Genomic DNA, 16,745 nt, shown 5'->3' with positions numbered 1-16,745 from the left:
TTTCTCAATTTATAATTTGTTCAAAGTCTCGTACACCACGGATGATAGGATGGGTTGTAGGTGTGAGGATCCCAGGACAATCCAGACAGGTGTCTGCGGGAAGAGTTTCCAGCATCAAGAGAGACATCCGTAGGACTAGGGAGAAGAAGTTTCCACCATTGCCAAAAACTGTCTCTGACTGGGAAATCCCAGATAAGTGGAAGACGACTGGAGCAGCAGCGCCAAACCTTTTCTTATTCACGATTCTGCCACTGGGTCACCTTCGCGGCTTGTCGTTTTTGCAACTGAAGAGCAGTTAAATTTCTTGGCGGGATCAGACACATGGTTCGTGGATGGGACTTTCAAAATTTCATCCAAACTATTCCAGCAAGTGTACGTGGTGAGAGGAGAGATCAACACCGGAGTCCGGACATGCATTTACGCCCTGATGACAGAAAAAATCACGGAAATCTATAAGAGTCTCCTAAAAGCTATTCTGGGAAAACTAGTAGACCTTGGCCTACTACCCAGACCAAAAAAAGTAATGGTTGATTTCGAAGCAGCCCCTTTTACCAAAAAATCGTCCATTCTTGGTGACAGAGTAGAAGATAAGAGTTGTTTTTTTTTGTGTTTTTTTTTTGTTTTTTTTTTTCACCTGTGCCAAAGTACATGGCGACATGTTCAGCAGCACGGCCTATCCAGGCTATGTTTAGCCCGAATGCAAGTTCTAGTCCTTCTTCAAGATCTGTGGTCTCAAGAAGGTCTCCCCAAGTTATTTCACTAAGTAAACCTAGATCCACAGTACAACCTTCACTAAGTAATTTTATATAAAAAAAGGCTAAACTCAGGCAGGACGACCCTAAAGCCAAGGCTGTTTCTAGAAAAATAGCAGAAATAATCTGCCTTAATAATCCACCCCTTAGTGTGGTTGAAGACCTTGGTTTTACTAAACTTGTTAATCACCTAGAGCCTAGGTATGAAATTCATAAACGGAAATAGTTTTCCTAGCGTGTAATTGCCTAAAATGTACGACCAATCCTGTTTTGTCTCTTTAATAGTTTTAAAACATTAAAATAAAGCTTTAATAAATTAAACAAGACAATTAACAGAAATGAACACAAAACAAAATCGGTAACTTTAATAATTGCGGTAAAAAACTGTTAGTAGGCCTGATGGATATGTAAAAGTGACAAGTTTCACCAATTAAGACAAAGACTATAATTTACTCTGTCCAAAATGGCCAGAGGTAACTGACTCAAACTTTCAGGGGACCTTTATGAACAGTAAAAACAACTGTTAACTAGTTTGGCAAGAACAAAGCAATTAGACAAGTGACGTATTTGACTGATTTGGTCGATTCCGTCTTTCCCGCAAACGTCCTACTCGACTCTGATATGCGTTCGCGACGCGCAATCCTCTCGACTCTGATAGTGAACGTCAAGGAGATCAACGACCACATCTTGAACTCCCTCGACGGTCATCTGTACGAGCTGAGAAGCGCCGACACAGTAGACAGAGAGAACGACGATGGCTTGGATGTCGACGTTCAACTCCTGAACACGGCTACTGGCAAGGGCGTACCAGACCATGTTCTGCGGCTGAAGATCGGCTCTGTTTGCCTCATTATGAGGAATCTCAACATTGCTGAAGGACTCGTCAACGGCACTAAAGTCATTGCAATCGGCATCTCCAACCGTCTGATTACAGTGAGACTTCCCGGACAGACGCAACCTATCGGAATTCCCCGGATTACGTTTACGTTCACGTTTGTCGAGAGTTCGCCGTTACGTGTTCGTCGACGTCAGTTCCCACTGATGTTGGCCTATTGCATGACCGGACACAAGAGCCAAGGTAAGACAATAGATTCAGTCGGTTTTGATTTACGGACCGATTGCTTCACGCACGGGCAACTGTATGTCTTGCTCAGTAGGGTCAGACATCCTGACCATATTGTCGTTCTGGTACATCCCGAACGTGTCCGAGGTGGGATCGCGTACGCGAAAAACATCGTGTATGACGATCTCCTACTCTAAACCGGACTTGACACCAGCAGTAGGCAAGGGGATCTGCTTCATCAAAACTCCCCGCCGTGACTTGACAACACCGGCAGTTGTACATAGGGGGTCTGCCTTACCAAAAGTCCCCGTGTTGTTGTATATATTTGTTCTTTCTTTAGTAATTAGTTTAGTTGTTGTATACAGGGTGAGTTTTTTAAAGTGATCCAATAGCTAACTTTTTAATTACAGGACTTAGCACCTCACTTTAAATTTGAAACTTGCTCAGTTTTAAGTTTCACTCAAGAATACGATTTCAGATTTTTTCATTGTGGCCGCCATTTTCCAATATGGCTTGGAACACCCTGTATTTTATTTTGTTTTTAGATTTTACTCTAAAAAATAAAACATTTTTGTTCTTGAGATTTTTTCAATATCTCTAACGGTTAAGGAGCTACGAGGACTTAAAGTTTTCATACAAAGTTGCATGAATTCTAAAGCATGTTTAAAAACAATGTTAGTTTTAAGTGTTGTTACTGTTTAGTTGTGTGTGAACTTTGCATGTGTTTTGTTATTATTATGCGCCTTAAATAGACTAAAGATAAATCTCAAGAACAAAAATGTTTTATTTTTTAGAGTAAAATCTAAAAACAAAATAAAATACAGGGTGTTCCATAAGAAATTTTAAAGTTGGCAGCCATATTGGAAAATGGCGGCCACAATGAAAAAATCTGAAATCGTATTCTTGAGTGAAACTTAAAACTGAGCAAGTTTCAAATTTAAAGTGAGGTGCTAAGTCCTGTATTTAAAAAGTTAGCTATTGGATCACTTTAAAAAACTCACCCTGTATATTTCCTTTAAGTAGTTAGTAGAGTTTACTAACTTGTACATTTGTGAATGATTGTAAATATGGTTCCGACGTTTCCTGGCCTCCTTGTGGCGGAACTGGATATGCCATTACGTTTATAGCTAACCGACAGGGAAACAAACACTACTTCATCTATTTTAATAAATATATACATGAGTATCTACTATAATCTATTTACTTCATATAATACTTTAATATTATCAACTTATCAATCTACATCAATCTACTTATCTTATACAAAAGTTTACTAACTTGTTTAATTTTTAAATAATTGCAAATAGGGTTCCGACGTTTCCTGGCCTCCGATCTACTACAATCTATTTACTTCATATAATACTTTACTATTATCAACTTATGAACTTATCAATCTCCTCTTATATAATCATGAAATCGTTATTACTTTAATGTCGATTTTCACTATAACGAACCCTACTCTCCTTATATTTGTACTTCGCTTGACCAACAACTCAGTTGTAAAAATACTTAACTATAATACTCTCTTACCGTAACTTTAAAAATAATTTTTTTATGAGGTGTTCCTTAAGGTCGAGCTTAATAACTTATATAACTTAATATTGACGGTTTCACTTCTCGCTTTGTTACAACTTAACTCTAATATACTAATGACGACTAACAGCTAGCTGGATTAGCTGTATACGAATGACGACTAACAGATAGGGGGCGAGCCAAAGGCGAGTATAGTTATAATTCCTTAACTCATTTTACAGAACTATCTACATCTACTGTCACTGGCGAAATACAAGACCCTATTGTTTCAGGACGCCCTTAGAGAAGAAAAAAATCCGGGTTCAATCTATTTTGAAATATATGGGAGCTCTTCTGAATCAGATAATGATTCAAAAGTGATAAACCATAACAAAAACTAACCCTAATGTTAATGATTATGTTATTTTCAACGTTTTTCGCACAAGAAGTAGGAAAAAGTATGTAGCCAATATGGTAGGAAAAATATCAGATGAAATTAAAGTAATGTTCATGACCAGATGTTTAGAAACTAAGAAAAAATTTATCTTAGTGATGAACCAGAGGCTGCTGATTTAGTTGAAGATATGGTTCAAATAAAAACCCAGCCTGTGCTAAACAATAGGTTACAATACTGCTTTAAGGAAATTGTAAACAGAGTAACGCTTTGAATTTATGTTAATGTAATTTTGTTCACTTGCTTCATGATTACTTGGTCTTTTTTTAGGATAATATTTAATGGAAGAGCTAAATTGATACTAATACAATTTAAGGATGTTGTAAACGCATACTCATGTTATTTCATTTAAGCTGTTCAATTGCTACCTTTACTACCTTTACTACATGTTTTTTTATTATTTTAAATTCATTTTTTGTTCATATTTTTGAGCTTATTAAAGGGATTCTGCTCATTTACAGGAAAATATCTTTCATTTAGTACCAACCGCGTGTAATTCGGTTCAGTAGTATGGTCAGGCTAGCTGTCATAAGTTTTGTAAAAATTGTAAGTATAAGATATTTTACAATGTCTGTTAATAGTTAGACAGCTGATTTTCAGTTGGTGCGCCTGACTTATATTTATTTATATTGCTGTGTCTTTAAAGTTCAGTATTCTTATTATATTGATTATGACATTAAGGTGTTAAATTTAAGAATTCAGTAGGCCTACTTTCTCTGATGGACCTACGTTAGCCATGTGACCAGAAAACAAAGGGTGGACGGATGCTTCTAGATGTCGAGTTTGCTTCAGCAAACAGCAAAAAACTCAAACAAACAAACTTAACAAAAATATGTTGTGACTTCAGTCCAAGCTGACTTTGTTGTACAAAATACAGAGCAATCATAAATCCTTGACCTACCTATATTTTGCAAAATCGTGTTTTGTGCATATTGTTTTTTGTTTTTTTGTTAAATGATATCAATAAAAATGTATGATGAAACGTGTGTGTTCGCTTCAATGTAGGCCTAAGCTGACTTTGTTACAATACAAACAAAAAATTGTTCTCCTTGTGTACACATGACAAAGCAATCCTACATCCTAAACCAATTATTTTTATTGCAAAATTATGATTTGCAGATCTTGTGCAAGAAATTTTTGGAAAAAGGAACTACCCTAGTGGACAGAAGAGTTGGGGATAAAAAATCTAGGGCTTTTTCTAATAAGCGGGGAACTGTAAGAGCCTACATTAAATCCACAAACTCTGAGTAAAAATACTATTGTAGGGCTTAGAACGTACATAGATTTTACCTACGCAGTGATTTGTCGATTGCCAAAATTGTCGCTTATACAATGAACAATGTGAGCCTGACAATAAAGTTGAGTACGCATTTTTTTTGTAGAGTCTTTGAAAGAGATTTTAACATAGGCTTTGGATCGCCTGCAACAGATGCGAGTTCTTTTTGCCTCAGACACAAGGAGCAACTTAAATTAAGTATATAACTCTTGTTGTGAAATATACTATTTCCAAATCTCTTCTACCTCAACGGGGAATGAAGCCCTACAAGATTGTAAACACTCTTTCTTTGATGGTACTTTTAAAAGTCGCAGAAAACAATTTATGAAAATATATTATTCCATAGTTGCAGAACTGAGTAGCTCAGAAGCCAAAACAGGTGTGATACCAGTTGTGCTCGCTCTTATACCCAACAAAATGAAAGAAACGTATGTTCGATTATTCAAATCTATTAAAGAAGTTTTCCCACAGTTGTACCCTAAAACAATAATTCAGATTCCGAAGCAAGAGCAATTTCTACTGCAAGAGAAGTTTTCCCGGTGACTGAATTACATATATATAGATGTTTATTTAATCTTTCCAATAAAGTGGAGAAAGATTGGACATTTCAACGCATAAAACAACGAATGTCAGGCAGTGTGTTAGATAGGTAATAAGACACTCGGATAAAGTATTTCGTTTTTAGCAAATGTGCTCTATAGCAAAGATGCTTCTGTAGTATCGTAGGTGGTATAGGAACAACTAGATCCAGGACAGATTGGTTTTGAGGGCATCTGGGTCATCTATTACTTGGCCATCTGCTAACCAAAATCCGATCAATGAGTTTACATCCGGATCACAAAATCGTCCATGCATTTTCTCACTTATTCCCTACAGGTAAAGGGACATTTTTGAACAATCGCCGCAATCCAGCTGATGTCCAGAATTCAAACGGTTGTACTACACAATGGCTGTAGTGTTAAAGTAGAAAACAGAAATTAGACACGAAGTTGTTTTGCAAACATGTTATACTTGTCAGACATATCGAGTTTCCTTCTAAAGGATGTCATTGATGGCGCAATAATCCTCATTTCTGCTACCTCAAAGGGGAAAGAGGTCCTGCAAGATTGAAAAAAGTGTTCTTTGATGGTACATTTAAAACTTGCGGCAAACAATTTGTACAAATTATTCCATTCATGCAGAAATGCAATGTATTAATTTTTTCTATTGGAGTAGAATAGTTATTTGTGCAACTAGTGAGCAAAGGGAGCAATTGACTCACTCGAGAGAAATACTTAGGCTCGTGAGGAATGGTTTCTCGAGTGAGGCAATTGCACTTTGCACTCGAATTGCACATTACATTTTTCCTTCAGTTACCATAAAACAAATAAATTGGTAAAGACACGTGACATATTTTTACATAGAAGTGAATTTTTAAAATGCCATTTAATGATACAACAGTACAACAGCTGACCAGCTGATTTACAGCCAGTGCTGCCAAATGAATTTCGCGCGCATACGACCTTGTCTGCATGTTACGCGCTCACTATTTCATGCCTTCAAATTGGAAATCTGGAGTGAGACAAAGTAATTAGAGTGAGACAATAATAACATTGTCTCACTGATGAGCAAATTGGCCACTTTGCTTTCTCAAATCAGCGAGAGAACATGTACATTGTTATGTAACTGTAGGAAAAGTTATGTCCTCAGGCACAATGGTATATTAGTCACTAGTCCGGAAAGTAGGTGGTTACCAGACGATTGACGAACAATATTTTTGCCAACCTAGACTAAAACACTCTCAAAATCCATTATATGACCCACAGATTGAAGGGCTTAACAATTTAATGTACTACTCAAAAATTCTCTCTAAGAGATCATATTTTCCTTAGGTCGTTTGCAGTTTTAAAATTGTATAATATGGATTGTTGGAATTATTAGAAAGTAATTATTAGAAAGTTATTTGACTGTTTTAGAAGTAGACATTAATGATAATCTTTGGTAGTATTTACGGTAGTCTTGTTCTTATCTAGCTAAGGTATTACAAAATTCTGCCTTGCATGGCTTGCAGCATGTGGATTTTATTTTATTTTTTCATTTTTAGTATGCATACATTGCTTTGCATGTTTTGTATTGAGTGAGCTCCTGCATGTGTTCATTTCAGCCTTTAATCTTGTTAGCCAAGAGGGCAAGAAGAAGTTTGGCATGTTTATTTATTATTTGTTTGACGTAGCCTATTGTTTGCATGTAACTGAATGGCCAATATCAATCAATCATTTGAATCATTTAAAGCTAAACCAGTTGACAGAAAAACGTTTTCAATTACCCCTTAAACAATTTGTTTTCAAACAAGGATCGTGTGATGTCAATAGAATATTGAAAAGATTGTCTTAAAATTCGTAACTGTTTGCTGCGATGAAATTCAAACGTTTAAGACTAAATGTTTGAATAGTTTGTCAGATACTGGGAACATAACAGTATATCCGCAGTGGAGCGTTTAGTTATTCACTTGGATGATCAAAGACGTTCTTACCTCCACGTATTTTTCTCTTCTTCACTACCGCAAAACGACAAGGAACTGTAATGGCTGCATACGTAAAACTGCAGAAAGCTCAGCTACTTATGAGATGTTCGCGTATTTTGTATATATATTTTATAAGGAGTCAACGAATGTAAAACATATATGTAATTTAAGGCAATTTTAATTACAGTATTTCTGTACTTTTGAATAATCCTATCAAAACTTAAGAAAGGGCACTTACGTCCAAGTAAAATCTTACAATTTGAATTTAAGATTTCCTACATTTGTCAAACCATAAATAGATTTTGGATGTATTTAACTAAAAAAGATTTATAGGCGCAACGTGCACAATACATTGAATTTAAACTTACAAGTCTCCTAGTCACCTTTCCTTGCTATGTTTACGCCACCACCTTGTGGGGCCGGATACTTAATTTAAATAATAAAATTATCTTCCACAATCCAATATGTAAAATAATAATCCAGAGAAAGTCTATTAGTCCAAGTGGAGTGTTTAGGTAGAGCCAGACACGAAACAGCTTTTAGTGAGCAGAAGTGTGCTCTGCTCTTAACGTCGAGGAATGTCAACCCGGTACAAAGGAATTTGTATAGTAATAAATCTAACGATATCGTTGTTATTACGTTAGTTCTGAAATATTTCTATTACTAAATTGGACTTTTCTAACGTTCCTTGTGTTAAACTGAATAGTAGTTTTCACTTGATAACGGGAGGAGCGTTCACATTCAGACACGTTGTGTGTCTTGTTTTAAACACAAGACACGTTCGGAAAGTCCAATTTAATAACAGTAACACTTCACCAGTTTTGGGAAAAAATCCATAATTGGAAAGTACTTATGAATATTAATAGATACAAAATTCTGAAGTTTATCAGATTTAACAAATGATTAAACTTTTAAGATAAAAAGTCCTCTATAAAGCTTTAATAACTTTGCGTTTATTGCTATTTCTTATTTGTGAGTAAAATCAACCAATTGTATTTTTTCCGCCTTTACATCCTAGGACGCTCTGGCCTGGAACCGTTTTTCACGTTACTTCAAACTAGACCTAGTGGATAACAGCACCATCAATTATATGAAATTCATTGGTCATTGGCGGGATTTGAACCCGGGACATTGGAGACTGAAGTCTCCCACTCTACCACTTGACCAAAGTAGCTCCCTGAATGTGTATAAATAGATACAGTGTTTTGCAGTTATCTCTTAGAGTTGCAATTTGTGAGTCGATTGCATAATTTAAAATGACTACATAGATCTTTGTAATTCAATTGTTATAGCGTCCACAATTGTAAGCTCCGTATAACTAATGAAACTCAAAGACCCACATTGAACTGAAACGTTTAACTCCAGCAGCAAACCGACGTTTCTGGATGATTTACAAACGTCGACGTCATTAGTTACGTTTCATTCCCGAGATTACGTCATTGTCTCTCGGTTTATAATTAAACTTTGCTCCTCTCATTAGACAAAGTCTTCCCAACTGATATTTTAATTAAGAATTCCTGCTGATACGGTGTCTCAGAAACTCCGATGGTTCTATTTGGCACACGAGGTATAAACGGGTTCTCGTATATCGAGGATGAGTCAACATGATGTCTGCTGTATCTATATTATTCAATAAAATTTCTCTGGTTTCAAGTGTAGTATAACTAAAATTTGTATTGTTCAATTAGAATTGCACGGTTGTAAAAATAAGGTAATAAACTAAAGAATAATTGTTAATCATAGTAAAATATAAAAAGAACCATGTGTGTGTCGCTGTGCTACTTAGGGTGCGCTTACAAAGAAAGCTGGTTACAAGTAACTTACTTTCAGCGTTTGTTCCAAGCGCTTGAGAATGCTGTTGTGTGTTCACAACAAACGCTTGCATTTCAAGCTCAGTGTAGTCTCAGCTCTGGTTGAGACAATATCTTCCTGAAGCGATGGAGAGTTATTTTTGATTGAAAATGTAAATTTCGTAAAATTCGTGGAAATAAGTAGGTGTTTATGCAATTAACCGCGGAAGAGGTAGGTTCGGGGAATACCACCATCTATTTCCTCAATTGAAACTGGACAAAGTGGGGTTTTTTTCTTATATGAGAATAGAGTTAACCACGTTTAATTACATCCTCAAGAAAATTGAAAGTGTTTTAGTGAAGTTTTGGGAGATTTGGCATAAGCAACCTATCCATGCACCAGAACGAATTTTCGGCCGATAATAAAACCTAAAACATACGCGAAGGGAATTTTAAGCATCCTATGTAGCTGATTAATTAAGATTCAAATAATATTGTGAGATATATTTAAATGTTTTAATTTTCTAGGTAAATAAAGAAAAAGTATACAGGTTTCATAGGCCAATTCATGTTCTCGTATTTCCCTTGGGCTACGCCCAAATGGATGGGAATGGTTAAGGATAAATAGAGATGGCGTTTCTCACTTACATTCGAGTAAACTGTTTCAGAAGTACTTAGTGGATAAGTACACCAGAGAAAAAAACTAGACTTAAATACGGTAAAGTACACCAATCTGAACATAGGACAGAGCAATTGAAAGCATTCCAAGACTTCTTAATGAACCATAATTTAGTAAGAAAACCGTCGGGTGAAAAAATTGTATCCTGCCAGCTTCTTTTGAGGGAAGTATGAGAAACATGGTACAACGGTATCAAGCCCTTAATCAAGATCAAGAGCAAGCCCTTATTCAAGATGAAGATCAAGCCCTTAATCAAGATCAAGTCTTTCATCAAGATATAATAGGCTATAGTACGCAAATATGGAAAACCTGACTTTTTTATAACAATTACCTGCATCCATAAATGGACTGAAATAATAAAAGTTATAAGTCCAACTAAACCTGCATTTGGCGGCAACATGCTTTTAGCACTTGAAGATGGTGCCTAGTTTAACAAACCAGAGGTCATCAACCATTTAGTATGTGCAGAAATGCCCAATGCGGACACATTTTAAAATCTTCATGAAATTGTGTTGATGACAACGATTCATGGTCCATGTGAGCTCGACACATGAATTAACCATGTATGGTAGATGGAAAATGTTCAAAAGGGTACCTAAAGGAGCTTTGTGATTATTACACCCGTACTTAATAAGACTATGCTTAAGGCCGACACGCACTATTGAATAATTACTACTACCGACTATATGCAATACGTACTAACTACGACAGGCGGAAATGATATGTTATCATACCTGCGTTCTCTAGTCGACTGTCCGTCATTTCGTCTCCAGAGTGGGGATAAGGGTTGAAGGTTCAAAGTCCAGACTTGGCTATTATTGTATGAATGAACTAAAATATCTTCTGTTATACTTCAAACTAAATAATCACTTTACCACAGTGATGAGACTGGTTATCCTAAATACCTAAGAAGGGATAGCGAATTGTCATAAGAGAGTTCATAAAGTTGATAACCGTGATGTTTTACTACACAATAAATACTTTCTGTTAAGATTATGAGAAAAATTTTATTGATATATTTTCAAGGAAATAGTATCATTAAAACAAAATCTGATAATGTTGTTTTTCACAGTTCTCATGAAGACACACATTATTTAAAATAAACAGTATCAGCAATCTGACACAAACTTTCTATTTTTTTCTATTTTCATATATCACATAGCGTATAATTTTTATCTGTTTTTTGGGTTGCATTATTGGGCTAAAAACAAAAAAAAAAGAGCCTTACGTCAGGGTTAGGAATTCCAATTGCTAAATTTGTGCAAGAGCTCGCGGAAAAAAAACATCGATGCTCCAGCACATGTGTGCTAAAAAGTTTTTCGAAAACTTCAATAGCAATGGAAAGTGATTTAATAGTCGAAGGATTTCAAAAGAGCATGGACATGTACAACCTGAAGTATATAAATGTAATCGGTCAGTATAATTATTATTGTTTATTTTTTATTTGCTTTTAACTGTACAACATATTAAAACTTTCTTTTTTAGTACTTTCTCCCATTCCTATTAGCTTGTCAAAAAGCCTTATAATGGGTAAGCGGTGGCATTAAATATGCTATCTGTTGGTTAAAATCACAGTAAATGCAATAACATTAGGAACGTAACTTTGGAAGTATTGGAGGTTGTATCGTTTTCGAGGTAAGTTAAAATGGCCATGATATACTTAATATTAACAATCAATTAACCTTAGCCAAAATATTTTCTGAGCTTAAATCTTTTTTATAATTTCAAATTGTAATGCTATGGCTATTTTACAGTGGGTGGTGACAGTAGTGTCATGAGTAAGCTGATTGGGGCACAGACATATGGACCAGGGACAACAATCTCAAAAATAGAATGTACCAACCATCTCCTTAGAAATTGTGTGAGAAAACTAAGAGAAGCTAATTAACAATAGCGGAATGAATTTGGACCAGTTCCTGGTGAACTTAAGAACAAAGTGAAGTCATACCTTCTCCAGCTAAGGTATATTTTAGTAGTAACTTAAATATCACAACAAAAAATAGCAAATTCAGTGTTTTAGCGATTCTCGTCTAAAAAAGGTTAGCATGTATAAGTGACGTTATCATCCGTGCATGTTTGCATTGTGAAATATAGCCAATTTTATGTTTCAGGTACATTGTCACTTTTCCGATCAAGTCCGCCAAATCCAATATTATCACACCGGAATACGAAGATATACGACAACTTCAGGAGGACATGAAATCGGCCCGCACCATGTTTTTGTGACCACTCAATGTGCAAGCCCTACTATTTATTCCCCAGGGCGCAAGAAGGGATAAATGAATCTGGTTGAGGACATGAAAACCTACGGTTCCTGAAACCAAATCATGTCTGCGAACAACTACCTCGACTACTTTGCCCACCTTTACATTCTGTGATAATGCAGCTGGTATGTTCTGTAATTTGTCTAAGGCATTTGACCGACTGTGTAAATCATGAACTTCAAATTCAGAAACTAAGTAACATTGGAATCATAGGTAAGGTAATTGAAGGATTTTCAATGGTTTAGATCACATGTGGTATACCACAAACAAAAAAATTTTATTATTAAAAAAGGATAACGTACTATTCGGACTGGATAATTATTAAATACGGGATTCTTCAAGGCTCAACTTTGGGGCCTTTATTGTTCACCATTTAGGCTACATCAACGACCTACTCAAAAAATGCATTCAGAACTAATACTTTTCTGTACAGCAGGTGATACCACTGTTTTTGTAAAAGAAAACTTAGTGTCAAATGTACAAATTTCAGTAAAAAAACCTTGGAAGATCTCCATGAACGGTTTACAGCTAATAAATGATCTGGCACTAAACAGTGATAAAACTAACTTCATGTTTTTAAAATCTCCAATATGGCAGATAATATTTCACAACAAAAATTCTCGGAGGATTTATTGATAAAAAATAAAATGGAAGGAACATAATAATTATTTGTAAACAAAATTAAGATACATCATTTTTCTTTTTTAGTTCTTCCGCAGTGTGCATCAATTAATGTAACTAAAATAGTATATATTTCCCATGTAAAATCCATTTCGAGGTACGGTACCTTATAAAAAATTCAACAAATAGAAACAATTTATTTTCAATTCAAAAAGATTTATTAGAAGTAGGCCTATGGCAAACACTAAGCTTAAAGCTTCCTGTAAAAACCATTTAAAAATCAGTCCATATTAACTTTCCCCAGTCCACTTATTTATGAAAACCAAAATTATGTTCATGAAAAGTAGAACATTTTGAGCGTTTTTTAAATAAAAAAAAGGACACGATTAGAAACAACAACCTCTTCAGTAATCCAATACATAGGAGAACAAAATTTAAAAAAAGTCCTTTTCATATAGGCCTATAGCTGTACAAACATTTACCGAATAAATTTAAACAATTGGTAGTAAGTATTTTTAAAGTTAAAATTGAGGAAATACTTTTGAATAAGGTTTATTATTCCATCCCAGACTTTTAGCTTTCAAACTAAGAGGTCCTATTGCATTTTGTTTTTGAAACAACAATTTTTCTCCTAGTATAGCGGAAGCCATTTCTCATACCAAATATACTTGTGTCTAGGGAATTGTATGCGTAACTTATGTCTAATCACCTGCAGATGACGTTATGTGAGAATGTATTTGAACCCCATAAGCTCCCAGACATTACTTATCTAATGAGTAAATATCTGTAAACCACAATTGTACTGAGAAGCGCTCGAGAATAAAGGCATTTTCATTTGATTTCATTTAAAAATTGCATTTATACCCCAGACAAGGAAATAGCATGTACTACCAGTATTTTAATATGTAGAAAGGTTAAGGTCATGAAAGGTCATCCATGTCATAAAATATATCATTGCTATCCTCAAAATAAGTTCATCTGCCGTTGATATTTAGTGAAGAGTTGATAATATAGAGAAGTTTGATTAGATAACTTGGCAAATCAATAAATTGTTGTTGCACACGAAGAAACAGCTGTCAGACCCACAAACTATCCTGCTGGGCAGTGAGACAAAGAAAAATATTGTATTGTTGGAAATAAAACTTTTGATTGTGTAAGAATTGTTTTGTAACACACCTTTCAGTCTTCCGATACGTGTCAGTGACATTGGCATTACATAGAGACACAAGAAATCCGACAGGCTGAGAAGGTAGACAGACAATCACCCTGAAACCCTAATTTTAGATTCCGAAATCCTATTCAAATCTATCAGAGGTTCCTGTGCCCATTTAGCATTATATCCATGGAGCAAAACCCCCAGATAATTCGCTGAAGCTCTGAACAGAAGCTTCTCATTCACATGTTGACTGGAATAACCACCTGACTCAGACGAAACTTAGATATATCCGGTTTCCAATCCTTGATGACTACAGCTAAAAGTTTTATATGAACTATTGAAAGAAAAAATACAGACATTATTAATCTTAGTAGAAATATAGACGTTTCTGGAAAAATATTTGCCTTTCGAAGACCTAAACTGTAAGCGTTGTAGGTTAATTCAAACCAAACAAATATATGTAGTAACAAATATGCTTTCTTTCAACTCTTCTCATGTATAAATTATGTTATTAGTTGCATGAGACAAGCAAGACTTGGCCTAATTAATTGCGTTTATTTTCTTCAATATACAATTTCACTGAATAATTGCTAAGTAATAAGCTTTCAATGCTCATTGATTGTCCAATGATTCTGGTGTGAGTAGCAAAGTGACGAAGAGTAGTGTACTGTAAATGTTCCGTAATAGTGTGAGTAGTAGAGTAGTGTGCTATTAATGTACAGATTCTAGTGTAAGTAGTAGAGTAGTGTAATGATAATGTACAGTAATAGTGTGGGTAGTAGAATAGCGTTCTGTTAATGTACAGTAATTCTAGTGTGAGTAGAAGAGTACCGTTCTGGTAATTTGCAGTGATTCTAGTTTAAGAAGCAGAGTAGGGTGCTGTTAATGTAAAGTGGTTCTAGTTTAAGTAGTACAGTAGCGTCGTAGCGTGCTGTTTATGTACAGCGATTCTAGCGTGAGTAGTAGAGTAGTGTAATGTCAATACTCAGTGATATTAGTGAGGGTGGTGGGAGTAACGTGCTGTCATGATCAATGCTCATTGACTCGTGTTAATCGACCAATGCGATAGATCCCATCAATCAGTCAGTCTGTTTGCCGTTCTATCAACAAGGTAATACACGAATGTAGAGAGGACGTATTAGGCTAATGTATGTGTTCACAGCACTCGACTCCGCTTCTCTGGTACAGGGATGGATATGTATAGTGGCGGGCGGTAGTCGAGGAAGGGGGTGGCTGGCCGCTTGCTCAAACACTCATCCTAACGAATGCTTTCAAATTTCAATATACCATCAGTAATATTGGTATCATAACCTTAATTTACAAGATGGATATCAATGGAAGCTCAAATTGATTTCCATCTTAACAGAAATTGTACATTATAGATACAAAAAATAATGTTACTTAGCTTCTTTTAAGAAATAAGTAGCTCAAGTGCAATAATAATAATACAAATAACAATAATACTTCATTGCCTTGACAATTTGCAACGTATCGACATTGCAATTAATTAAGTCATAAGTCATTTATTGAACCAGATTTACATAAGTTACATGCATTGGTTACGTCAATTACAGTAATACATAAAATATAGACAAAGTTCCTTATCCTACATGCCATAAGCTATTTACATTTGGTTTATTTTTACATTTTGTTTGAAAATGCACCTCTTATGCCCATGACTGCCCGTCAGCAATAAACTCACGGACACGGTAGTAGAATTTAGATATTAGTAATTTCCGGAGATTTTTTTTATGACAGGGTGTGACTCAATTTTTAGATGATTTGGCAAAGTATTGAAGAGCAGGAGTCCGTCATAATATAGATGTTTTTTTTTGTTGGAAAAAGTGGTAGAATGTAGAAGTTGTTTTTTAAAAAAAGAGAGTGTTTCTAAGGTTTAATCAATTCTAAGGTTTAGTTTTAATTTAAACACTTTATAATACCTGTTTAAACTTTTTAAGTTAGGTACATTTTTTGAGAGTAAATAATTTTAAACATTAACACAAACATAGTAGGGTTGGAACATGATAGTAGACAAACATAGTACTGTAGTAAGCTTCTAATTTTAAAGACTTTCTACAAAGTTGCCTAAGTCCTTAGTAAGTTCAATTTTCTTGTCCTCGTGTTGTCGGCTTATCTCATTATTTTAAGTCATTTAGAGTAAATAGCAAATTAGGCTCTGGACAGACGTTTCCGATTTTAAAAACTTCCAAGTTACCTTAGCAATACCAAATTGCTATCCTCGATTTACCGTATAGAAGGTCCCCCCCCCCAAAAAAAAAATTACTTTAAAAATTACTTAAAAAAATACTTTAAAACACATAGTAAGAATATCATATTATTATTGGTCGAAATCGTGTATTTCAAAATACAGCGCAACATGTCTTGTAGGCTTTAGTTGTTTTATTCAACTCCAATAGTAAAGAAAACGTATTTCAAGGGTAAATGTTTTATTCATTGCGTCAGCTTCTCTATTGTTTGCATTGAACACAATTGCATCGTTACATTTTAGCTAAAACTGCATTGGCAAGTTTATTCCACATAATTGCTATCACATACCTCAAACGAAATAAAATTACCCAAATATTATAGGCAGGTTAAATGAATATTAATATCAGTGTAGGTAAATAAAAGTTTCAATCGAGATTCTTTTAGATTTAGAAGCTACACAAAATTTG

At 35.0% G+C, this 16,745-nt stretch overlaps 1 protein-coding gene across 1 annotated transcript; it reads left to right on the top strand.

Annotated features, from left to right (window-relative positions):
* The first annotated feature begins 1,373 nt into the window (after positions 1-1,373).
* Positions 1,374-12,255, top strand: LOC128984477 (ATP-dependent DNA helicase PIF1-like). Its single transcript, XM_054403805.1, has 3 exons — positions 1,374-1,830; positions 5,404-5,485; positions 12,141-12,255. Exons 1-3 carry the CDS (start codon positions 1,374-1,376, stop codon positions 12,253-12,255), a joined length of 654 nt encoding a protein of 217 aa, XP_054259780.1.
* The last annotated feature ends 4,490 nt before the right edge of the window (positions 12,256-16,745 follow it).

Source organism: Macrosteles quadrilineatus, unplaced genomic scaffold, assembly GCF_028750875.1.
Source record: "Macrosteles quadrilineatus isolate MER2022 unplaced genomic scaffold, UCM_ALF_1.0 Scaffold_2__2_contigs__length_208266976, whole genome shotgun sequence".
NCBI lineage: Eukaryota > Metazoa > Arthropoda > Insecta > Hemiptera > Cicadellidae > Macrosteles > Macrosteles quadrilineatus.
Note: the sequence above shows the minus strand (reverse complement) of the source record. Positions and strands in the feature narration are given on the sequence as shown.

Excerpts from the sequence above, each read along its gene's own strand:
- LOC128984477 (XM_054403805.1), top strand. The coding sequence starts at position 1,374 with ATGCGTTCGCGACGCGCAATCCTCTCGACTCTGATAGTGAACGTCAAG. Across the intron at positions 1,831-5,403 it reads GACCGGACACAAGAGCCAAG|TTGCAGAACTGAGTAGCTCA; the intron begins GTAAGACAATAG and ends ATTATTCCATAG. Across the intron at positions 5,486-12,140 it reads CCCAACAAAATGAAAGAAAC|GTACATTGTCACTTTTCCGA; the intron begins GTATGTTCGATT and ends TTTATGTTTCAG.